General features: G+C 45.5%; 1 protein-coding gene across 1 annotated transcript in view; it reads left to right on the top strand.

Moving 5' to 3' along the window:
- The window catches only part of Sel1l3 (SEL1L family member 3), a 108,605-nt gene extending 90,437 nt beyond the window's left edge, over positions 1 to 18,168 (top strand). The window contains exons 18-24 of the mRNA XM_021162875.2: positions 1,209 to 1,299; positions 1,434 to 1,518; positions 3,403 to 3,512; positions 8,013 to 8,140; positions 8,757 to 8,859; positions 8,946 to 9,018; positions 17,060 to 18,168. Coding sequence (XP_021018534.1) covers positions 1,209 to 1,299; positions 1,434 to 1,518; positions 3,403 to 3,512; positions 8,013 to 8,140; positions 8,757 to 8,859; positions 8,946 to 9,018; positions 17,060 to 17,199 — 730 coding nt within the window. The 3' untranslated portion in view covers positions 17,200 to 18,168. The remainder of the gene's footprint in view (positions 1 to 1,208; positions 1,300 to 1,433; positions 1,519 to 3,402; positions 3,513 to 8,012; positions 8,141 to 8,756; positions 8,860 to 8,945; positions 9,019 to 17,059) is intronic.
- Positions 18,169 to 25,779: the final 7,611 nt, after the last annotated feature.

Genomic DNA, 25,779 nt, shown 5'->3' with positions numbered 1-25,779 from the left:
GGTTTTTTTTTTTTTTTTTTTTTTTTTTGGTTTTTCGAGACAGGGTTTCTCTGTGTAGCCCTGGCTGTCCTGGCACTCACTTTGTAGACCAGGCTGGCCTCGAACTCAGAAATCCGCCTGCCTCTGCCTCCCGAGTGCTGGGATTAAAGGCGTGCGCCACCACGCCCGGCTCTGTTTGTTTTTTAAGGCAAGGTCTTAGATAGCCCAGACTAGCTTTCAATACACTAGTTATCCAGGAATGACCTTGAACTCTGAATCCCCCCACAGCCCAGCCTTGCACGTGCTGGGATTATGGGCATGCTCCAGCCCCCGTCTTGTGACATTATTCTGAATGGTGACATCTGGAAACAGCTACACATGGGGGTACCTGTACCACTCACTAGTTGTCAGATGTCGCTTTCCTGTTTTCTTTCTCGTGGTTCACATGAGCAGCCCTCCCAGGGACTCCTTGACTATGGAGTTCTTGTACATAGCTCTGCTTTTTCCCTCTAGAATAAACCCCACCGATGAGATGTATAGGACCGTGTGGTACACATATTACTGATGCTCTTTAGGTTGGCATGACTACCTCATCCTCCAGAGCCATTGGGTTCATGGCCTCCCTCTCTCACTCGATGTAGGACCACTGATGTAGGGTGTAGGATCTACCACCCCAGGCCTTGTCACAACTCCATGCAGCAATCTTAGACAGTGATTTGCTGTGTTCAATGCTTATTTTCTTGTGTACTTTGACTACTATCCAGCACTCGTAAACCACCCTGCTTTTGTCAAGCTTGTAATGCACAACAAAAGCCCAGCTTAATTAAGCTTGTTCAGAACCCTAAGCCCTAGAAAGCCTTTCATGAAATAGAGGGCTGTAAGGCTCTGGGATTTTTTTTAATACCACTCATCCTAACCGACGAAGGAAGGCTTCAGGAACCTAGGGCCTGCAGAGTCCCCAGCCAGCATGGCCTCATGCCTTTCAACCAGTAGAGGTAGCTGTTGTATCAAGCAGCTCCCGGCCTTATCTGTCCCTTCAGCTTTTAAGAGAAAATAAATCAGTGTAGGCAGTATTTTTAACAACAGTATTTATTTAAGGGGGGGGAACCTCATGATTTTGTGGTTTTAAAAAACTGCTTATTTTGTGCCCTCTTATGTTTGAATATAAAGCTCTTTGAGTATTAGTAAGAGCCACTATATGAAATTTATTATTAAGCATCTATTTTTAGGCACGAAGCTTTGCTGTATTATGTTTTAGCAGCAGAAACTGGAATTGAAGTGTCACAGACAAATTTAGCACACATCTGCGAGGAGAGGCCAGTAAGTAATGTATTCTATTCTTCTCTCAGTAGAAGCTACGAGGTTAGAGATAATGAATTGAGTTTTACAGGGGCAAAATTAGTCACTGGGCCGAAATATTAGTGAATTGACTTTCTCTCCCCTTTCCCTCTTAGGACCTGGCTGGGAGATACTTGGGCGTTAATTGTGTTTGGCGATACTATAATTTCTCTGTTTTTCAAATCGATGCTCCTTCATTTGGTATGTATAGAAAAACAGGTGCTAAACTGGAGTGTTGGGGGGAGGTCTTAGTAACAGGGACCATCTAACAGTTTGACATGGAGTGTGATATTTCTAAACAATTAGAGAAGAAAGTGAAAAATGTCTGCTATTAAGGTCATGGCTAAACTGCTGTCAACCTCCTGCTGGGCACTTCCTGCAAACCAACAACTTCTTTCAAACCAAGACATCTGCTGTTACAATGTGGTTCCCTGAGCTAGTTCATTGTCTTTGTGCCCACAGAGGGGCTCCTGGACCCTCCACTCCTGGTCTCTGGGTAGAGGGCAGCTTCCAGGAACTACTGTGCCCAGACTCCATTGCCCAGGGCATTCTAGTGAATGTCTACCAATTAGAGGCAATGTTGGAAGATTGCATCATGGGGGAGGGGAGAATCCCAGGCTTGCCTCCGTCTTTCTCTTTGTCCTTAGCTTTTGGCAGTAGCCCTTCAGTGTTTTAGCTTCTACCATGCAACTCTGTCATCTCTGGTCTCAGCTCACAGAGGACTGTGAAGCCCTGGCAGTATCACAGCCATCTTCTGATCCCATCCTCTTGCACCCCAAGGATAGCATTTGCTTCCTAAATGCTGATCCCAGAATCATCTCCTATTTCCCATTCTCTCTATGCTCTTCCAACATCAGCACCCACAACTCCCACCTGGTGAACCTCCTCCAGAGATTGATCACGCATTCCTCTTTTGACGTTGAGTTGTAGCTATACATCTAAGCAGGTAAACTGCATAGCTTAGAGGAAGTCAAAACGTTCCAGGTCACATGAAGGACAGGCATCACTGCAGCTGTGACACAGTGTCAGAGACAACCTCAGTGGATGGGTTATGAGCCTGCTGATGGAGATTCTCCCAGCAGATCTGTTCAGGGAGCCAACAGGGAAATTCAATGTGCCTATAGATGGAAGCCCTCTGGACATAAGACTTCTACCAAGGAAAACATAAATATGTTCATTCCACTTTCCTTGTTGCTGTGATAAAAAAAAATACCCTGGTTGAAAGCAGTTTGGGGAGGGGAGTATCTATTTGGCATATACTTCCGGGTCACATTGCATCGATGAGGTAAGTTGGTGTGGAAGCTCAAGGCAGGAACCTGGAGACAGAAATGAATGCTGCTTGCTGGTTTGTTCTCTGGTGCTCTCGTTTCCAGGCTTGGGTTTACTATATGGATTTTTTTATATAGCCCAGAACCACCTGCGTATGGATGGTGTCACCCACAGTGGACTAGACACTCCCATACCAACTATTGAGCAATACAGTTCTTCACAGACATGCTCACAGGCCAATATGGCCTAGGCAATTTCTTAGCTGAGCTTTTTCCTTTCGGATAACTTTAGGTTGTATCAATTTTACAATGAGAGGTTGACAGTTAAAGCTAAAACAGTGTTTTACAAGCCGGTATAGATACATTATAATAGGAAATGCCAGTGATTTAACATGTTGGTCTAAAACAGGGGTGTCCACATGTGGTCCAAGATAGTATAAAGTACAGTCAAAGTCAGAATCAAATTTTTTTTTAATTATATGACTTTTTTGGTCTGGTAGGTTTGTTTATTTGAGACAGTGTCTCATTATGGAATTTTGGCCATTTTGGAATTCACTATGTTGATCAGGCTGCCCTCAGACTCACATAGATCTTCTATTAAAGGTGTGTACCATCACACCAGTCTCTCATTATGGATTTTTTTTTGCAATTTTTTTGTAACTTGACTGCATGATTCTAGATTCTGAAATCTTAGATGATAGTGTCATCACAATGTCACCCCAAATAAGCATACATGCTCTCCCAGCCTATGAAAAACAGATTAGACACCCCTGGAATAAAACCATTTGACAAATAGATACACGGTTGTGTTCTGCAGCGTATCTGAAAATGGGAGACCTTTACTACTATGGCCATCAAAACCAGTCCCAAGATCTGGAGCTGTCTGTGCAGATGTACGCCCAAGCAGCCCTGGATGGAGACTCCCAGGTAAGCATCAGTGACTGTCTCTCAAGGCCCAGGACATAGCAGCTTGTTCTGTGGCTTCTGGAGCATGACTGGATGCCATCCATCCTCCTTGCCACACACCCCTCCCACAGATCTATGAGGCGAATTTTGACAGAGCATTGACTGTGTTCCCCTATGCTGGTCTCACACCAATCCCTCAGGGCTGGAATTTTCACACTATTTTTCACCCAGACATATGTCAAAGTAATAAATTGCTCAAGGCCAAATAACTGATCATACACAAAATAGCCAAGGCCCTGTCTCTGCTGGAAGCCTACAGTATTTCTACCATGTTCCATAATACTAACTCATGGGATAGAAACACAAGACCCTAGAAGTATAACCACTGGAAGAAGCGACTTGCACATACACTGAGTCAAGACTCCAGTGCTGGGACTTGATCCCCTGGGACCTTTTTAGAACCTCATCTTTTGTAAATTTCAGACTTAATGAAAACTTATACAAAGAACTCAGAGACTTCCCAGCACCATGCATCCAGCTTCTCTAATGTTTATCTCTTACAAGCACAGCGCCTGTTGAGTGGTGATGTTAGTAGAGGGCAGTAGCATTACCTAACTCCAGCCTTCATTTGCATTTAACCTGTTTTCCACAGTGTCCTTGAATTTCTGAAGAAACCTGATTAGGTAGTTTATAGAACAGCCTTCTCTTTTGGGTCTGTTTTTGTTTTCTTATGAATATATTGAGGTTACATATGTGGGGTAAGAATACCATGGAAGAATAGTAAGTGCACCCAGGAGGCAGAGGCAGGAGGATTGTGTGTGTCAGACCAACCTAGGCTACATAGGAAGGTCTTGTCTTGGTGGAAGGTACTACAGAAGTTGTATATCCACAAACAACCTATCAGGAATGCATGCAGTCAGAATGCCTTGTTAGTGGCAAGCTTATCTTAGGTATCTGGTGTGATAAAATACCGTAACCTGAAGCGATTTAAGGGAGAAAGGGTTTTGGCTTTCAGTTCTGTGTGACAAGAAGGAAGGAAGGAAGGAAAGAAGGCATGTTGGGGAAATAGGGGTCTGGCTTGTCATACTCCAAAGGCAGAGAGTGAGCAGGAAGGGAGACTAGGCTGTAGAGTATAAGGACCAGTTCCCCTGGCCCACATCCTCCAGTAAGGCTTCAACCCCTAAAGGTTCTACAACCTTCCCAAACAGCTCTACCAGCTGGGGACTAAGTGTTCAAGCACATGACCCTATGGGGGACGTTTCCCGTCAAATCCACAACAGGTGATTACTGTAAAGTTACTATTTTTGTATTTCTGATTCATCACTATCTCAGAGAGAGCGAGCTGAAAACTATTCAAGCATCTTGCTTATCTTCAATTTGCCCAAGAATTGTAGGAGATCTTGTCTACCACAATTGCTAACTGTGCCTTAATGATACCTCTTTTTCTCCTCCCCTTTGGCTTCCTAATTGGAATTATGGGAAGATCTCAGGGCCCTTTCTACAATGAAGGATGGGAAGATTGCCGCCTGCTTGTATGGGTGGCTGGTTTGTGGTCACAGAGCAAAGTTGGAAGCTTATTTTTGCAGCAGCCTTTTTTTTTTTTTCCAAAGAGGCATTATATCAGTAGAGTTGGGGGCCCGGGTTAAAAGTCTCACCCCTCTCCCACTCTGTTACTTTCACATGACACGTCACTAGACCCTCAGCTCTCCATTCTCACCTCTGCCAACTGTGGTCATCATAACCCTCCCCCCTCTGGTAGTGAGTACTGAATGAGATGTTTGTTATAAAGCTCTGATCCCATGCCAAGTATGCTTAATGAACATGATCTATCAAATATTACTTCTCCCAGATTTGCTAAAGAAACAATCTCTCTTGGCTATCAGCCATCATTTAAAATTAGGCCTGCTAACTTGACTTTCAGTTTTGTTTTTGTTTGTTTGTTTGTTTTAAGAAAAACTATGTTTCAAGAGCAGTAAAATTTAATCTTAAAAGGCAAGGAAAAAAAACACCCTGAAAACAATAAACATATCTGCAGTTCTATGCCAGGGCTTTTTATTTTTTAACATGTATGTATGTATGTATGTATGTATGTATGTATGTATATTGTATGTTTATATGTATAGGGAGATGGGCAAGCATGTCATCGCATGTGTGCAGAGGTCAGAGGACAACATTAAGGGAACAGTTCTCTTCTTTCCCCATATTGGTCCTGGGATCAAACTCAGGTCATCAGGATTGGTAGCCAGCACCTTTATTACCTGCTGAGTCATCTTTCTGAACTGTGACCTTTCACCTCTTCACAATGACTTCATGTTCCCCTCCAGTCCCTCAGTTCATCAGATGTGTCTGCTACATCATCTCTAGAGAGCATGCTACCTCAAGAGTGATCTTATTGCTAGATTGATACACTGTTTAAGTTTTATCACCCAGTCTCTTTCATTGGTGTACATTTCATCAAACAGTCTCTTTCATTGGCATGCAGTGATCCATGCTTAATCTACCATTTGGCAACTTATTTTTTTGATTCAACATGTATATTTCCAGTCCTACTGTGTTACAGACAGAGGTCAGTGGTGAGGATAAAAGATAGGGCAGGACGGGAACCCTCTATTCTTGTTTTCTGGGGATTGAGGGTCTCCCGGTGGAGCTGGGGAGTGCCTCCTCTCTGGCTGTAATGAACACTTTTGGGTCTCCACCTCTCCCCCTCATTTGAATACTTCAGTTATGTGCTGAGAGACCCTGTTATTGAGTCACGGAGTCTCAATGGTTTTCTGACTACACAGTAGGATATTTCCAGTTTCTATTTTCCAGTCATTATCTCAGGGGGCAGTAGATAAGCAGAGGATGAAGACAGAAACCTCGTGACATGGGTAGTTTAATTCTGTTAACTAAGTAACTGCAGGCTGATGCTTGACTCTCGTTTTCAAATTGCTTTTTACATAATTACTGGTAAGGGGGGCCGTTTCTTCTGCACTTGTCGATGGTGAACAGCTCTTCATCTCTTCTTTGTGTGAATTTTTTATTCTTGTCCTTTGCCTGGTTCTTTATCTATTGGTCCTTTGATACTTTTGAAAACTTGAATCATAATTAGTTCTTTATAAAGTTGCCTACTTGATAATGAACCTTAAGCCACTGCGCTGCACACAAACGCTCGCTCGTCTAGCCTACTTATTTGCTACTTATTTTGATCTTATTTTCCCATTGATCAGAGTCCTTACAGTTTTATAACCACTCTCCTTCTTTTCTTCTAACACTTCAAGTTTTAAGAGTCCCTTTCAAAGCAAGGAGAATGGTGTGCATTCTGATGAATGGCGTGCATGCATCTTAAAGACACAGCATACTCTCTCTAGAGGCTGCTTGGCAGTGTGCTGAAGACTTGAGTGGTGTCTCTGGACCCTGGGCTCTCTCACTTGAATTTTAGATCTGCCATTTTTTTTTCCAGCTGGGTGACCTCAAGTCTATCCCTTAACTTCTCTGTGCCTCGGTCTCTCAATCTGTAAAATAAGAAGTGTGAGAGGACCAATACTGACTCATGTTACGAGATTAAGTGAATATTTATAAGTCAGCACACTGCCTCCCACACAGCAGGTACTCACAAGTTAGCTGTTATTGTTCACTGTGACTGCATGGGCTGGTGTGTCCCAGTGTGTGTAACATGGTGCATGTGTATGGCCTATAAATTATTACCAGCGGCCATTGAAATACAATGTCAAAGGGAGGCCATTAAAACGTCACCAGGCTTTCTTTGAAGGACAACACCAGCTTTTCTTTGTAGATCTCTAGTAGTAAAGGCCATTTTACTTTTGGGAGGCATCCTGGTCTGGCCACATACCCTTGTGTTGAAGGGGTTATGTCTTTCTGATAGTTTAACAGTACCCATGTTCTAGATACATCTCTACCATCTGGCTCTTGAATGATATTCTTTTATTAGCACTACATAGTCCAAACGATAGGTCCCGCTCTGAGAGTTGGGAACAAAATATAGAAGAAAGAGGTAGGAAAATTTCCCATAGCTGAGATTTGCCCCACAAGGAATCATGGGAGGGTTTCTGTACATACCTAGAACATCTCAAATATGTGCTCATATATTGTTTATCTTATCAGGTGTCCAGTTGGCTGATGGTTATCAAAGGCAGTTCTTAAGCCATGGTCTTCATCAGCATTATGGCTTCGTTGATGATGCAAGGACTCACTTTCCCAAGTTCTGTGTGGGATCTAGAGAAGGGAAAGGTGGCTCGCTTTCCTGGTGTTTGAGCAGATGGGCTATAATGTTCTTTGAAAAATCTCCCCACTCTCCTGCAAATAAGTTTTTCAGATGCATATATTTAGGGGAACAATCTATCAATGAACATGACAAAACCATCTGGCTCCAGGGGCTGTGAGAAAAAAATTAGAAGTTGTAAAAGTTTACATTGCAGTGAGGCGCGTGTAGGGGGTTTTATAGCCCAGGAGTTACTGAGCTGGGCTTTTCTCGTTTGTTTGTTTGTTTGTTTGTTTGTTTGTTTGTTTGTTTGTTTTTAGGGATTTTTCAACCTCGCTGCACTGATAGAGGAAGGTGCTGTCATCCCACACCACATCCTGGAGTTCTTGGAAATCGACCCTTCACTCCATTCCAGTAACACCTCCATACTCCAGGAGCTCTACGAAAGGTGAGCTCTGAGCCACTCTAAATCAATGCAATTCGTGGGGAGGGGACAAGTGGGTGACGCTTTGACCTTAATTCAAGCTAGCATCACCCTGGTTTTATGATGTCAAATGGTAGAAAATTATTGCCAGAATTGTATCTGTTAGAGAACCTTCAGCTAAGCCCAGGCGCTCTTCTCTTTCCATTGAGTTTCAGGTTTGTCATAGAATGTTCTAGATCTGAAGTTCAAGTGCTGACCAAGACATTCCATAAGAGTGAACCAAATTAAAAAAAAAAAAACAAAAACAAAAACCCAACCCACTCACCCAATTAGCTTTTCTGGAAGATAAGGAGGCCCTCCTACACGTGGACTTTGGATAGACGCTCAGAAGTAGTGTTTCAGTAAATCCTGTGTTCAGGGTCTTTCTTAGGAATGAGGGATAACCTTTGCAGGAGTTCCTGCTAGGATCTCCAACCACAGGTCAGGCCTAAAGTGCTGAGAGTTAATTAGCGTCATTCTCTGTCACCATCTCGAGGGAGTTTGAGTATGCAAAAGCAAATGCATGTGGGTATGAGGGACGGATCGTGACTGGTGCCACCAAAGCCAGGGACACCACAGTTACCCTGGGCTTTGTTTGCAGGTGCTGGAGTCTCAGTAACGAGGAGTCCCTTAGCCCCTGCTCCTTGGCCTGGCTTTACCTTCATGCGCGGCTTCTCTGGGGTGCCGTTCTGCACTCTGCCCTGGTGAGTATCCTGCCCCCACCAGCCCCTGCCTTGCCCACGGCTCTGCTCTTCCACTGTCATCTGACACTCACTCCCAATGTCTGCAGATCTACTTCCTGGGAACCTTCCTGCTTTCCGTGGTGATCGCCTGGATGGTGCTTTATCTCCAGTGTATCTCAGGTAAAGCGTCCTTTAAAGCCACAGCAGGGGGGAAGGAGAAAGGGGCTTCTTTCTCTCTCCCATCAAGAGCCACGCCCTCTCATAATCTTGGTCATGCTTCATTTCTTAAGCATGTCCGTGCGTGGTACAAAGGAGTCCTTACAGTGTCTCACAGTCCCCAACTATCAGGAAGCCTCAGACTATTACAAATCTCAAACTTTAAAAAAAAAAAAAAAAAAAAAAGAGATGGTGTTTAATTGGTTTATCTTTTGAGCTTAAAAGAAAACAAACTAAAGTGTTCCCTTTCCCCCTATATATGCTTGAAAACCTCATTTTAAACCCGGCTACTGTATAAAGTATTCCCAGTCATGCAGTCAAAAGTATGAAAGAATGCACTAATATTCATAATGCATAAGTGTGCCTAGCTAGCCAGGTGGACTTGGAGAGTCCACTTTGGTGCTTGCTAGACAAGGTTCTGTTTTCAAGCTAGCAGAAATGGAATGAGTACGCTCATCACTTCTGATTGGGCTTAGACTCCAGACTTAGCTACTCAGTAGCTGTGTGACTTAGTACAAGTTACTTAACCTTTCTGATCTAGTTTCTGGTGAATCAAAAGAGAGTCTAACATAATTTCTAAAGGATGTAAAATGAGGAGGGCAATAAAAAAATGCACATAAGATGCTTATCCCAATGGTGACTGTGGTTAAATGACAGCTGTTTTTACCTAAGTGACACACAAAACCCTCTCAATGAATGTTAGCTATTTTATTTGTCTTTCGAGGGTTAAAGGAGGGCCCCAATTCTACCATTCACATTAGTATCTCACACTTAGCAGGGGCTCAAACCCACAAAGGTCTCTTGGTGGGAAGTGACAGATTTTCCACCAATGGCAACAAGAAAAGGAAATAGATCACAAAGGCCAACAGAAACACTTACAAATGGGTAATTAGGGGCGGGGCAGGCGGGCATTGGAGTGTCCCCATAGCTGTTATTTGTGTAACAGATAATCAAAAGTGAGAGGAGCAGGCTGGCCTCTCTCTCTCAGGCGAATGCAGAGTCTTCCTCTCATTTTCCCGGAGGAGGAGGTGCGGGCTGTGGTCCACAGCCCTGCCGAGCTGGAGGCCTTGTCCTCTGCACCTGCGTATATCTCTCTAGGGCACACTCTGTCTCGCGGCTGAATTTGTTGCCAGGTAGAACACATTTATTTTGCATCTTGTCAGTGTTTTCCATTTCAAATTATCTTTGTCATTTTTTCCTCTGTGGAAAAGCCGTTGTGACTATTATGAATGCAGTTCTGTTAAGGTTGCTGGAAATTGCCTTGATGGTTGTGCACCAGCTGGTGGCCATGAAAATTCATGGGCGGGTGGGAGCCTCTGTATCACTGGCTTCCGGGCTTCATTGTCAGCCGTCTGTATTCTCGTCTCCCTGTCCCTCCTGCCCCTTCATATATCACATATATTTCCCTGTCCCGTCTGTTTGGGCCACTCGGTCACTCGCTTTCCCTCACTGTCCAAACTTTTTCATTTGCCTTTTCCAGTGTATCCCCCCTTTCCTCTTGACAGCCACAGAAGATTTAGTTGGGATGAGATCTTTAAGAAGAACTTACTCCTCCGTGTAGCATGTTACAGATGAGGAAGCTGAGGCCAGAGAGGTGAAATGCCCTGTTCGACTAAGGAAGTGAGGCCAAGAGGGATGTAGGATGCAAACTGAAAACGTGCTTTCAAAACCTCAATACTTTAAGATGTTATAGACTATCTCAAGCTAATTACCCCTTTCACAGTAGGAATCTTTCCTAATTGGTTTTAGAATCTTGAAATAAAATTTATAATCAACCTGCCCACACACATATTTGCCTTAAAAGCACTATAATGGATAATTAAAAGAATATAACTTATTACAAAATAATGTTTCTATATGTAAGTTCTAGCCTACTGCATTTTAGTTTTACTGAGCATGCAAGAATCAGACCCCATGAGGATTCTGATGGTGTGAGCCTCGATTAGACATTTGCAGCAAGCCTCTGGGTCGTGCCACACTACCATTCTGTAAAACATGCTTGGACCAAGACTAGCAAGAGTAAAAAGGAGGGGCTCACAGGCTTCCAAACTGTGACTGCCCACGGCGGCCCCACCAGCCCTGTGTGAATTCATGCAGAGAGCTGAAGCATCTTCTTCATTCCTTTCACTGATGTCTAAAGATCCTGGTTCAGAGTGGAAACATGCCAGCCGTTTTGAAGTAAGATTGGTCCATGCAGGAGAGCAGGTGACTGAAGAGGTGATGGGCAGGTGACAGGGCATAGAAGAGTGGGCTTCCTAGGGGCCAAAACTTTAGCTGTTGGCATTTCCTTGGGGGAGCTGATGGAGCCCGCAGTTCCCTCATTACACCACAGGAATTGGAGGTGTGGGTGGCTGGTACTGATCGCGGATGAGGGAGTGAAACGACCGACCATGTTAATTCACTCTGGGCGCTGGTTAGTAGTCAGTAAAGAAGGCACAGGCTTGAAAGCTGGGAGCCTCCCCAAAACAGCATGGGGTGAGGAATGCCACTAGAAATTTGGATTCTTATTCATTTCAGGAGTTTGGAGTTTGTTTGTTTTTAATGTTTTTTGATTTTACATTTTAATGGTTTATCAGCAAGTTGTTCGTACCTCTTGTGTGTTCAGCTCCAGCCAGCCTCATTTTTCTCCCAAGTTTGTATGATGCTTTCTGATGTTGAGTCAATTGTCACAGCCTTTGCCACATGAAGTGGTCTTGTGTTCAGTGGTACAGGACTGGTGTTAGCCCCACCAGCTGTGGGGAAGGGAGCTGCTAAGATTCTGACCCTGCTGTTACTTGTAGAACAATGCTGAACAAAGGAAAAGCTGGCTTGGGCCTCTGTTTGTTCTATAAAATGGAAGAATATTTTGCCTACTTCTTTCTGCAGCTGAGAGAACCAAATGAGATGACTTGGTGTATATAAGCTGGTAGCTGTCAGAGTCCATCCTGTCCTGTGGGGCATTTTGCCTGCAATTAGAGAATTCTGCCACAAGGAGACGATCATACTTAAGGAGACTGATTTGCCTCTGTTAAGAGTTAAGCAAAACCTAGCATGCTTTTGCTATGCTGTGGGACTTTTCACTTCAGAAGCATTTAAGCACATGTGTTCCCAATCCATCACAAGTAACAAGACAGGGGACGAGTACTGTACATTTCTTACAGCCATTCAGGAAACTGGCTTATGGTTACTTGCTTCCCCGTGGCAGCTACAGCTTTTAGGAGACTAGTGCTTCTCACAGTAAGAATGTCCCTGGAGTTACTTGATTGCCACAGGTCTGAGAGCAGAAATCCCATTGCTCCAGGCCTACACAGCTTCTGGGACTCTGCCCTGGGGTTCTTCACGGAACCATTAGCATTTTCCTTGATGCCTTTTAGTTTCAGGTTCAGCCCGCCCCCTCCGCCCCAGACTCCAGAAAGAACTTTATTTCACTGTTTCACTGCTTGAGAGTGTTTCAAAAAGCACTGCCTCCCCCTGCACACCAAAGACACCAAGCCTAATTACCTTAAAGGAGCAGCAGCCATTTTGAAACCCCAAATATCCCAAAGTAAAGTAAGTCGAGAGCCAATGTCCACCTGTGTGTGCTGCAAACATCCTTCAAACAAAAGAAGCCTGGAGCCTGGCTGCCTGCCTGAAGAGGAGGAAAAAAAAATAGTAGGAAGAGAAAACAGAAGTGTCATTTCAAAGAAAGAGTCCTCCTTTTGAAAAATTGAAATTTGAAAACACAGAATCAGAAAGACCCTAAATCCTGAGTTCTTAAACCCAGAAACTGGAGTGCTGGCACAAAGCCACAGGACAAAAATTCCACACCTGACTTCACATAACAGGTTGCAGTCAAAATGCAGGGGCACTAAAAATGTCACATGAAATTACCTTTCAATCTATGCACATAAGAAGTATAGATGAAATAATGAATTTCACATTTTGACTTGAGGCCATATAAGATGCGTCATTATGCATAGTCTAACCTAAGCCCCAAATCTGAACTCTGAATCCTGTCTGGTCTCGTTCATTTCAGACCAAAAACAAACAAACAAACAAACAAACAAACAAAAAAACCAAAACCCTTCCATCTGCAACATGACTCTAAACTTGATGTCTAAAGAATACACCACATAAAACGTGGTCTGTAGCGCTTCCAGCTCCCAGGGATGACGGATGACTCGGTAGTCTAGGCCCAGGCCAGTCTGTCTGTCCTCACATCGCCCAGGTATGCCCCACACGGACTCATCCTTTCAAGCTGGGGTTAGCCTAGGTTTTTTTGTTGTTGTTGTTTTTTGTTTGTTTTTAAACAGAATGTAAAATGATCTACGTGAGACTAGTTAAACCTTTCTCTGCTCTGTTCCTATCCCCTACGTTTCTAGCTAATGAGCTTTCTGCTAAAAGCACAGTGAAATGCCGCCCAGAGTGCTCAGGGAGCAAGCCGATATAGTCTTGAAGTCAGAGATTTTGCACAAGGAGTCTTCCCCACCACTCCTGTTCCCCAGCTTTTGATGCCCTCTCGTACCTGTCCTGGACTGCTGAGGACTAACTCACACATGGTGTGAGGTGTCCAGGGCCACCTCTGTGTCCCTCATTCTTACCAGTGGCCTGCCATTTCAGTATACGCTCTCGTATGTTTTTGTTACAGGCTGCATCTGATGGACAGGCAGCCGGCAGCCAAATGTAAGAGGGGTCGGCAAAGTCTCATATAGCCCCCGCTAGCCTCAAGCTTACCCTGTAGTAGAGACTGCCTGACCTCTGATCTTCCTGTCTCTCCTTCCCAAAGGCTGGGGTTATAACCCAACATCTCTAGTCCAGCTTAGTGCTAAGGATGGAATCAAGGGCTTCAGGCATGTTAGGCAAGTGCTCTACCATCCGAGCTACACCCCAGCAACACACTGTTCTAAGGAATTAGTTAACAATTGCTTTGGCTTTTCTACTCTGTCCCTGGAAATCTGAAACGCCCATCTTGGCTGGGCTTCTAATAAAATTGTACTGTGGACACATTTGAATTTCAAATGCTTTCACACACATCACAAAATCTTATTCTTGTTTTTATTTATTTATTTATTTATTTATTTATTTATTCTTCCATTTAAAAGTGAGCCATACAAGAACAAGCAGTGACTGCCATTGGCCCCCGGGTCCTGTGTGTGCCAGTTCCTGATTATGCTCACTAATGTACAGAAAATGATCCCCCAGCCAGCCAGTAACCCACAAATCACTTCTCTTTGGCTCTGGAATTACTCAGTAATTTTTTAAGCAGCACGACAATATTCCTGGTTACCTCAATTCTAGCCCAATAACAAAATTAGCATGCATTCCAGGTGAGCAGAGACAAAGGGGCCACTTTAAAATTAGGACATGCAGTAGGGGGGGCTCATGCAGTGATTGCAGCCCCCCGCAGAAGGAAGAGAACCCTCACACAGATAATAACAAACTTGCTGTGGGAACAGCGGTAACTCCTTGTTGTCCCTGTCCAGAGGCACTAAGTGGTGGCAGTGCTAATTAGGCATTCTTTCTACATTTACACATTGGCACTTTTTGTTTTAATCGGAAAACCAATTGCTGATTTATCTTGTTACCATGGTGACTTAGGCATTCCCTAAGCTTGAAAGTCCGTGCCTTGGTGTTGTATTAACTTCCACAGAGGTCACCGGAAAGGCAAATCTCATGGCAAAAGGGGGTCCAGACACCAGATGCCTCAAGCCCTTCTATTCCCAGGAGAGGAAACAGAGGAACCGGGGATTCTAAGATGTGTGCAAGGAAATATCCACAAGTCAGTATCTAGCCCCGGGGTAGATAACAGCAGGGGAAGAAGACACACCCAGGCTGGGCCTCCTGACTGTGGCACAGTGGTCTTTGAACCTCCTCACTTGGTCACCTGCCTCTGAGCTTTTAATAGCCCTGGTAATGTTCCACCATCCCACCACACCTGGCCTCTCCTCTCCTCTCTGGTTCCACATCTCCTGCAGGTGCTGAAAGGAGCTCTAAAGAGTAGTCCTGCTAGAAAGCTGGTGCCCCAATTTCTCACAGTGACCCCTGGCAGGGGGGGGGGGTCATACACAGACAGAGCTGTTGAAGAGTTGGACTGTCAGCACAGGATGGCATCTTTCTATGGTACACACATTTCAGATTGGCCTTTAAAGGTGGCTCCAACGAGCCATCAAGATGGCTCAGCAGCTAAAGATGCTAAAGATGCTTGCTGCCACTCCTGAAAACCTGCATTCGATTCCCTGGACCCGTGTGTTGGAAGAAAGAGAACTGGCTCCTACAGCCTGACCTCTGACCTCCACATGTGTGTCTGGTGCACGCACACACTTACATAAACATTCTAAATAACTAAGTGCAAAAAAATGACACATAAGATAAAAATGACACCCCCTCCCCCACACACACACATACACACTCTTTACAAAGTCAGTAGGGCTAAAACACTACTACCTTCTTAGTCTTTCCTGGCTTTGAAGCTCATGTTGTTGTTATCCTGGAGCCTCAAACAGGGGGCTGCAGGCATCCAGCCAAAAAATGCTTTAGCTCTTTTATCAGTCCCTAGTGCCATGTACCTGAGATGAACAAATCTTAGGACATTTCCCCAGTAACACTTCCCGCATACCTACACCTGCCAAGCATTGCTCTAAATGCATTCTCTCACTTAAGCCATGGACTGCTTCCGTGCCACAGAGCCTCCCATTTTCTCCATCTCTTGGAGGTGGGAGCATGTGGGTACCTCACCCAAGTCACACGGCTGTTAAAGGTCAGAGCCCACTGTCACTTGCAGCACTTCTAAGTTTAAATTCATTAAACAGGTTTTGCCACCTCCAGCATGGGTGGCATTCAGAGCTGGTCACTCACTGCTGTGGGGCTGTCATGAGTTCTGCTGGAGGCTTAACATGATCCTTGGTTTCCACTCAGTAGATGTCATCATTCCATCCCCACTGGGCAGGTGTGACAGTGGAAATGTCTCCAGACAGTGGCTCTGTCCTTGGGAAGGAAACACCACTACCCTTTGAAAATTACTGACATGGGGGGAGTGGGAGGTGGAGAGATGCCTTAGTTTTTAAGAGCACTGGCTGCTCTTGCAGAAGACCTGGGTTAAGTTCCCAAAACCCCCAGGGCTGCTCATAACCATGTGTAGCTAGTTTCAGGGAATTCAGTCCCCTCTACTGGTCCCTGTAGGCACCAGGCACTCAAGTGGAACAACAACAACAACAAAAAAAATGTGCACACTGGCAAAGCACTCATACATATAAAATACAAGTGAAAAAGAAAAGAAAATTGCTGCTGACATAAACTTGATAAACGATCCTCTAAAATCGGGGCCATTATCCTCTCTTTTAAAGATATATTGAAAATCACGGAAACCTAACAATTTTGTGGAAATACAGCAATTGTATTTTTTTTCAGTTGTTTTGTACAATTATTTAAATAAAATAACTTGGGCTGAATTTGACACACAATCCAAATGGGATAAGAATGTAAATGAAACTAGCCCTCCTCTGACTGTTTGACACTACTCATGGTTGTATTATATTGACATCATGGGTCGGGGGGAGGGAAGAGGATCATAGCTCACAAAACTTATCAAAGTGATCACAGCAACCATTTGCCTGGAAATCCTGGAAGACACACAGTGACTTAGAACTGTAGGACATGCCGGGCGTGGTGGCGCACGCCTTTAATCCCAGCACTCGGGAGGCAGAGGCAGGCGGATTTCTGAGTTCGAGGCCAGCCTGGTCTACAAAGTGAGTTCCAGGACAGCCAGGGCTATACAGAGAAACCCTGTCTGGAAAAACCAAAAAAAAAAAAAAAAAAAAAGAACTGTAGGACATGAGAACCACCAGGGATCTTTACAGAGCTATTCCAACCTGGTATTTTATAGAAGGGAACACAAAAGTCCAAAGAACCTAGATAATGAGTCCAAGGTTGTCTATTTACCTAGACTTTGGGCCACCAGCCAAGGAGCACCCCCTCCTGCTTACTGGGTGGGGCTTGGTGTTCCGCAGGGGCTTCTTTCAAATGTTCAACTGTTTTTATGTCTCTGCAGCCAGTGGCTCCTCTCCAGCACCAGCCTGGGTCTCGGCAGACCCCGCCTCATCCACCCCAAGTCCCGCTGTGCCTCCGGCTGCAGATGCCTCCGACCACGACCCACCCATGATGGCTAACGGCCCTGAGCCTCGTGGGTGAACTGTGCACCCCTGGTCTCTCCAGCTGAGAGACGGTCCTTTCAGCAGCTGGTTTGGGAAGGCTGGTGCCAGGTGTTACACTGATAAATACCTTAAAAGTCTTGTGAACTGGATGCCAACTTTGCACTTGGTGTCTTTTTGTTTATGTTTAAACAAGAACATACGCAGAGCAGACTGTAGTTATCAAACAGATTCAAGGATTACCTGGAAAACAGGGGGATCGGGGGAGGCGAGCTGAGGCTTTGGACTTTCCTTCCTGGTGACTGTTCTGGGAACCGCAGTTCATATGTGGAGCGTCCATATTCCCACCCATGGAGAGTCATTTTTAAACGTTTTAGTCTTTCTTCATCCCCTTTTACCAGAGAACAGGAACTTCTCTCCAAGGCTGACGATGCTTCAGTACCTCTGTTTGCCACCGCATCCTGCTCCGCAAAAGCCCAGCTGGTTGCTCTCTGAGTCCCAAATCCAGCAGCTAGAAGGAGCCTTGAGACAAACACTCCACACACAGGGAAGGCGATAACATTGTACATTGGTTTACATTTTTTTTTCCCTGTGGATTTTTCTAGAGGTCATAGTGCTTCCAAATCATTTGATGACATTATTGGGTATCGTTTATGTTTCCATCATAACACATGCAATAACATCTAGGAAATCTTTACAGTTTAAGTGTAGTCTTCTTCCCCATGAGTCACCGTTAGAATAGACTGGCAGCAATGGAATACGCAGACAAAAAACAAGCTGTTAGTTCATAGGTTCATCACCACCCCTTATGCCTGCCTATGTCTGTATAGGGGTGTGTGTGTGTGTGTGTGTGTGTGTGTGTGTGTAAGAGGACAAAAAAAGAACAGAGTGTCTGTGCACTGTATGCTGCTACAGTAGTAAATAAATCAGTAACGCAATACTGTGGGTTCAAACTATCTTTGCACTACTTTATTTACAGTAGTAAATAAAATTATTTTTCTACAGTTGACTACCTGGAAGTGGCTTCTTTTCTTTTTCATTGTCACTGTGGTCATTATTCAAAGTGCTAAGGTCCGAATGTTCTCCTTAGGAGCCTCCCCACCCCCAACACGCAAACCAACACCCTACAGGAAAGCAATTGTCCTGCTAACCATTGACAACTGTGGAAGTGAAGGCGGCAGGAAGCTCCCTTCCAAGAATTCGAAGCCTGCATCTGCGATGTTTGCCCAGCCTCACACTCTGTCAGGGCTCAAATGAGTGTTTCCTTGAATTCTAGATTAACCTTTCAGTTTACCCCCTGTCTCCCATGTGTACTGTTCTCATTTGAGCAAAAATTATCTCAGCCATTTGTAAAAGAGCCAGACTTCAGGGTCTAATAATCCTGGTCCTGCAACTTACTCAGTAATGCTGGGATTAGCCCTCCTTGGGCTTCATATTCTTGAGCTATGAAATGAGGATTTAAATTTTTTTTAAAAAAAATCTACTTCTTGGGCATCTCACAAGGCTTAAGTGAGATTTTGTGTGTGTGTCTCTGCCTCTTTGTCTCTCTCTCTCTCTCTCTCTCTGTGTGTGTGTGTGTGTGTAGCCCACAAGAAAGTGCTCTGAGTACAGGTCTGTCGTGCTGTTGGGACGAGAAATACGAGAAGCTCTACAAGGCACTGGGCTCTGCCTCAGACCTCTGTCGAGAGCAAGCACACTCATTCTCTATGTGCTGGCACCATTCCTTGTGACTGCTGACAGCTCACAGCTGCACTATCCAGTGGGTCACACCCCCTTGCAAGGATATCCCATGTCGGGTTGCTCATGGACGTAGGAGCAGTTTCCCAGTCTTGTCTTCATTGGTTACTTTTCTGTTTCTGTGAAAGAACCCCATGATCAAGAACAACTTAGAAAAGAAAGAGTTAATTTTGGCTTACAGTTCCAGGGGATAAGAATCTACATCACGGGAAAAGGTTAAGACAGTAAGTGATAGGGAAGGAGGCTGGGAGAGGACATCTTCAGTTTAAACTTGAACCAGAGAGAGGGAGCTGGAAGTGAGATGAGGCTTTGAATTCCCAAGGCTTGGCCTAGCGACATAACCTCCTTCAGCAATGCTATACCACAACACCAAACAGCGCCACCAACTGGAGACCAAGCATTCAATTCCCCGAGTCTGTGAACCACACTGTGGCTATTGCTATTTGGACACAACAGCAGGGTGGGCATAGTGCCAGGTAGCAGGAGCAGGAAGCTGAGAGATCACCTCTCCAATCATACACAGAGAACAAATTGGAAGTAGGTCAAGGCTATTAACTCTCGAAACCCACCCTGCGTGACATACTTCCTCCAGTAAGCCACTGCCTTCGAAAGGTTCCACAACTCTCCCAAACAGCATCTCCAGCTGGGGACTAAGTCTTTAAAATATATGAGCCTGTGGAGAACATGTTTTCATTCAAACTACCATACGTATCTTCTCTGAGATGTCCTAAGTTCTTCTGCACAGTTTGAACGTATCCAGGCATCTGCATGTGCCCTGGAGAGAGAGGCATATGGGGTGAGGAGACGGGGGGGGGGGGGGTCAGGATACAGGTGTTAGCTTTCTGCCCTGTAGAAGCAGCTGTGTCCATAGGGATCTCTAAGCACCAATGAAGCTGGAAGCAGGACCATCAATGAGAGGAATCTGATGAGAACGGCCCCGAGCAAGCTATTGCATTGCCTGACAGTCAGGGCTGCCATGACAGGTTGCTGTAGTGGCTGGACAGTATCCCTTTATTACATTGCCACCAGGCTCCAGCATTACATCAGCCTCCAGAGGAATGGGAGATGGAGGTATAGGGACACACTCTGAGAGTGATTTTCCAAAGGAACCTGTTAGTTTATTACATTGGACAAAATAGTGTTTCCAACCTATGCAACCACCCTCCATTATTGACATCCAGGGAGTGCACACTCAGAAGGAAAACTTGATTGTAGATAAGAGAAATGAGATTTCAATATACATCTGAGCGTCATATAAATAAGATTCAACTCCACTACCACGACAGCACAACAGATGCTTCACGGTATAAAGTGATGAGGGTGGCCGTTAAATGCAAAATTGTTACAGAGGTGGGGTTGAGCCTTGGCAGGTGGGCAGGACTTTGACAAGGTAGATGGAAGGAGATGTCTCCTGGGATCGAATTACCACCAGGCCATGGGCCTAGAGGTGGGACTATGCACACAGTACTGCAGAAAGATTAGAAAGTGGGTGTGGGGGCGCAGTGGGAGGACATAGTGGAGCGCCTATTGATCAGGAGGGCAACGGTATTCCAGTTGGTCAGAATGGCCCAGAAACTCAGTCATGCATGAGCCCAGCAGACAGGCTCTCCACAGGCCCAGACTTGCCTTCTGGAAACTGCAGATAGAAGCTAGGGACTCGTGATTACCCAGGGTTAGCTGTCCCCTTCACAGCTCAGGAAGCTGAAAGTGATCTCTCAGAGTGGCAAACAGATTCCAAGAGTCACAGAGAAAGTAGGGTTGTGCTTCGGGGGCAGGTCTGGGGCATAGAGGCCCCAAACGTAGCTCCTCTCCCAGGAAACAGCATAAAGAAACCAGCTGACTTGGCCAAGACAACTCATATTTTATGCTTTCTCTTCACTCCACAAAGATGCACCGGATTGATTTTTCCAGAGCTGGGCTCACATTCCACATCACCTCTGGTGACCGAGCCACTCAGCCAGGCAGAACGTCTTGTGGAAGAGCATAGATGAGAAAGGTGCCAGTCGGTGCAGGCTGAGGTCTGGGTGCGGCCACCCCTCAAGGCTCCAGTTGGTTCTGCTTAACAGCCCTTTTCTGAAATCAAACACAATCTCTCTCTCTCTCTCTCTCTCTCTCTCTCTCTCTCTCTCTCTCTCTCTCTCTCTCTCTCTCTCTCTCCCTCTCTCCCTCTCTCCCTCTCTCCCTCTCTCCCTCTCTCCCTCTCTCCCTCTCTCCCTCCCTCTGTCCCTCCCTGTCTCTCCCTCTCTCTAACATACACAGAGAGAGAGAGAGAGAGAGAGAGAGAGAGAGAGAGAGAGAGAGAGCTCTCCACCCCTGTCATGGGACACACACAAGCCTATCTGTGCATGATGAGTCATTGTGCTTTTAAAGTGTGTGTGTGGGGGGCACATGAAGCCCGTGCCCGAGGCTACCCTCTGCATGGCTCCACAAGAGAACTCGAGGTGCACGACTCCCACCCTCAAGGGAAACAGATCAAGGAAGTGGAGGAGTGTGCCCCACCTTGATGAGTTCCCAGCTCCACGGAACTATAAATCTCTGTTGCTCAAGCCACCCAGCCCGTGATGGTTTGAGATTGCAGGCTTTGCAAATGAATATAAAGAGTCACTGGTGTAAGAAAAATTGCACATAGTAGAACTTAGGAGATGTCTAAAGAGATTCTGGAAAGCCTTATAAGAATTTCAGCACCAGAAGAGGGCTGAGTCATCCTGCAGTGGACAGCGCCCCATCCTACCCATCTCACAACCCAGGGGCCACATCCAGGCCACTTGGGTTCTCTCTAGCTCTTTGGACTCAAGCTGTCTTCAAGCCTGGCAGTACTAGTATCACTTCTGAAACCCATTCCAAATGCTTCATGTGCAGCCATTTCCTCTCCTCCCAGAGTCAGAGATGCCAGTCTTGCTTGGATGCTCCCTCCCACCAAGCTGTTGCTTTCCGTATCACTGTGGGTGGTTGACACTGTCAAGCCGGCACGATCTTGTTCACCTAGAAGAAAACCCTCTGCATATCTCTGAAAGAGTTTTAGATTAGCTTCATTGAGGTGAGACGATCCATCCTAAAGGCAAGCCACCCCACCCCATGGCCTGGGATTCTGGATCGAGTGAAATAGGAGAAAGTGAGTTGAACTCCTACATCCACCTCTCTCTCTACAGAGCGGTCCCAAGCTCCTGCAGCCTCCCCTTCCTTGGTGAACTGTGTCCTCTCGTACTGTAAGATGAAATTAAGTCCACCTTCACTCAAATTGCTTTGTTACACCTGTAAGCAGGGATCCTGGTGACACCCTGGGGCATTAGGAGGCTCCGTTATACCCCACAACAACACACAGACTTGGACCAGCATGGAGACTACAGTGTCCTGTGAGAAAATATTTTGACCTCTGTTGATGACTAGGGTTCAGATACTCTCAAGTGGCCTGACAGATCTGAGGACCACCCCATCCTTCCCATCACACAACCAAGGGGCCAGCATCCAGGTCACTTCCTGGTCTAGCTCTTTGACCCCCAAGCACAAGCCTCCAATGGTGGAGGTGGTGGGCACCAGGGATCTGGAGCCCAGACCCAGCCATAGGCCTAAGGGCTGAAGGAGACAGGGTGAGTGTGTTGTTGCTTTCAGAGGATCTAGAAGCTTCTCAAGGTCAAATGACTTCCTGGGGCCTGAGCAGACTTGGTAATTCACTCCTGAGCACAAAGGAGACAGAGAACATTTTTGTCCTTGTGCCCTTTATCAAAGCCATTAATTACTACAGTACTGCATCTGGCTCAGTGTATAACTTTCTACAAGTGTGTGACAGATGTGTTGTCCCACATGATGAAACTCAACTCCTTTTCTGGTCAGTCGTGGTAACTCTACTGCATGTTCACCCACAACCAGCTGGAGTCCTTTCAAGGGAGCTGAACCAAACTCGGAAGGGTCATCTGGCCGAGTTTCAGTCAGCACTTCAGGACCCTCTGCTGGGACGGCGGTTTCCTCTGGTGGGGAGAAGCCATGGTAAATCAACCTTCCGTGTAAAGGTGACCACAATTGCATTCCTGGAGTGTCGAAATCTGAGTCTCTGGATGTATGTCTCTGGTTCCCACAGTACCAGTGCAAATCAAGACACACACTTCCTGCACCTCACAGATGAATCAGCCATTGCTACAACAATTCTGAAGAAGAAACAACAGCAAGATGTCTAGGCTCAAAGCCAGGCACCTGGGGCGGGGGGAGGGGGTTGGGGGTGGCCGGTGTATGTGGTTCAACAGATCCAGGCTGGACTCTGGACATGTGGTTCCAGCCTGTGGGTGTGGGGATCCACGCATGCTCTATACAACTCTCCTTCTGGGGTCAGTGGACAACTGGAGCTTATTTGCCTTAAACAGACCAGGCTCTGCCCCACGACTATACTTCCTACGAATTCTTAAGAATCAGCAGACACAGAAGAGATTTCTGCCTTCCATTTCTCTGTCTAAAAGCAAGGCATTTTTTTCCCCTTGCAGGGTACCGTCTCGTACCAGGAGAGGAGAGAGAGTTGTGATCGGTAAGAATCAGTTCACAGCTGAGCCTGTGTAAGTCAACCTAACACATTTAAGGCCCGGAGACACTGCTCAGAGGCAGAGTCCTGAACAATGGCTTGAGCGAGGCAGACCCTTGGGTTTAATTCCGGGCAAAACCAAAAACCTCTCTGAAACCTTTATCCTTCACTAACACCCCAAGGTTTCCTAGGTACTTCCCGTGATTCATTCTTCACTGAGGTACAAACCCCGTTTCCTTGCTTACAGTGATGCTTACTTAGGATTCTGTTTCTGCTGCTCAGGTTCCCTTCTTTCTTGGTAAGCTCTCATACATGTACCACGGTCACGAAGACTGTGTCTTTCCCCCTGCTACTCTCTTGTTCCTTTAATTGGCAAATCTCCCTCAGAATAATAGAAGAGAATGGTATACACTTTTGTCCTCTGTCAGACCTCCGTGTTCGTTGATATTTGTTTTGTCTCCTGCATGTAATTGCTGGGTTATTAAGGCAAGGGAATTTTCAAATCACTCCTTATTCTAGTTTTCTTCCTATTGATGTGGAAACAAAACAAAAAACACTGCCAAAAAACAAAAAAAAACAAAACAAAAAAAAACCTGAAAAGGTAACGCCATTATCTCAGCTGCCTACTTACAGTCCATCATGGAAAGAAAATTCAAGGCAGGAGCTCAAGGCAGAAACTAGAGTGGATCACAGAGAAGGGCTGCTCACTGGCTTGCTCTTAGCGACTCGCTGAGGCTTACTCTTTCCTGAGGGTGGTTTGCACGTTAATCATCAAGGGAGAAAATGCCCCCAGAGGGTTGCTTATTAATATACCTGATGGAAGCACTGTGTCAATTGATGTTCCCTCTTCTCAGATGTCCCTAGTTTGTCTCAAGTTGAAAAATTGATCCCTGGTCAACTCAGCATACAGATACAGCTCTATTAAACAGAACCATTCTCTTTTTGTGTACCCCTTATCTTGTATTAATATCACAGTATAAAATAAACTTAACTTTTGTCTTTGTATTTATTCTTCTCTCATACAATACATCCTGACCTCAGTCTCCCCTCCCTCCCCTCCTGCCAGTTCTCCCCACCCCCACTCCCCTTCTCCTTTAGATCCACTGCTTACCCATTTCCCTTCAGAGAAGAGCAGGCCTCCCAGGGATAGCGACTGAACATGGCATGACAAGATACAATAAGACTAGGCACAAACCCCATATGTCACTGCCAGACTAGGCAACCCAGTAGGAGGAAAAGGGTTCCAAGAGGAGGCAAGAGAGTCAAGACACCCCAACCCCCACTGTCAGGAGTCCCACAAAAACCCTAAACTAAACAACAGAAAACCGAGAGCAGACCCATTCAGGCTCTGCGGTCACCACTTTAGCCTGTGAGTCCCTATGAGGCCTGCTTAGTTGGTTCTTTTGTCTTTGTTTTCCTGGTGTCCTCAACCCCTGTAACTCCTATAATCCTTCCTCCCCTCTTTTGCAGGGTTCTCTGAGCTCCACCTAATGTTTGGCTGTGGGTCTTCATTCACATCTGCTCCTATCAGCAGCCAAAGGAAGCCTATCTGATGGTGATTGGACTAGGCACTGATCTATGAGTATAGCAGAATATCATTAAGAATCATTCCATTGACTTTATGATTGATTGATTGATTGATTGATTGATTGACTTGTTTTTGGCCAGCTGTGTTTGGTTATTCCCTAGGTCTCTGGGCCATCCAATTCCTGGTTCCTGGCCATCCAGGCTATGTTGGGCCCCAAGTTAGATCAGTCATTAGTTGGTCACTCCCATAAACTATGAGCCACCATTGCCCCAGCACATCTTGCAGGCAGGACAGGTCTTGAAGGTTCTGTGGCTGGGTTGGTGAACCAGTCCCACCATAGGAAGCCTAGCCTAGTTATGGAAGACAGTTAGTTCAGGCTTTATCCTTCAATTCCAGGAGTCCTCCCTAGGGTCTCCGTTATAGGTTTCAGGAAATGTCCACCACACTAGGTTTCCACATGGCCCCCAGATGCAATTTCAGTTATTTCTCCTGTACTCACTCCCTTTATCCCTCCTTCTCCAACCTGATCCCTCCTGGTCTCATCCCTACCTGCCCCTAGTGCACCTGCAAAATCTATTCCAAAGTATAACTTTTTAAAGTTCATAGTCTTTCAAAAATTCAAACATGGGGTTCAGATGGCTTAGTGGAGAAGGGCATTGGCTGCTTTTCCAGGAACCCCAAGTTTGATTCCCCGTACTCACATGGCAGCTCACAATTATCTCTAACTCCAACTCTAGGAGATTTGATACCCTCTTCTTGTCTCCATAGCTACTAGGTACATAAGTGATTCATAAGCATACCTGTAGAAAAACCATGCATATACATTAATTTTTAAATTAAATTTAAAC

This window comes from Mus caroli, unplaced genomic scaffold, assembly GCF_978045245.1.
Source record: "Mus caroli unplaced genomic scaffold, Mus_caroli_1 scaffold_4, whole genome shotgun sequence".
Taxonomy (NCBI): Eukaryota; Metazoa; Chordata; class Mammalia; order Rodentia; family Muridae; genus Mus; species Mus caroli.
The sequence above is the reverse complement of the archived record's forward strand: the minus strand, read 5'-3'. Positions and strand labels throughout refer to the sequence as shown.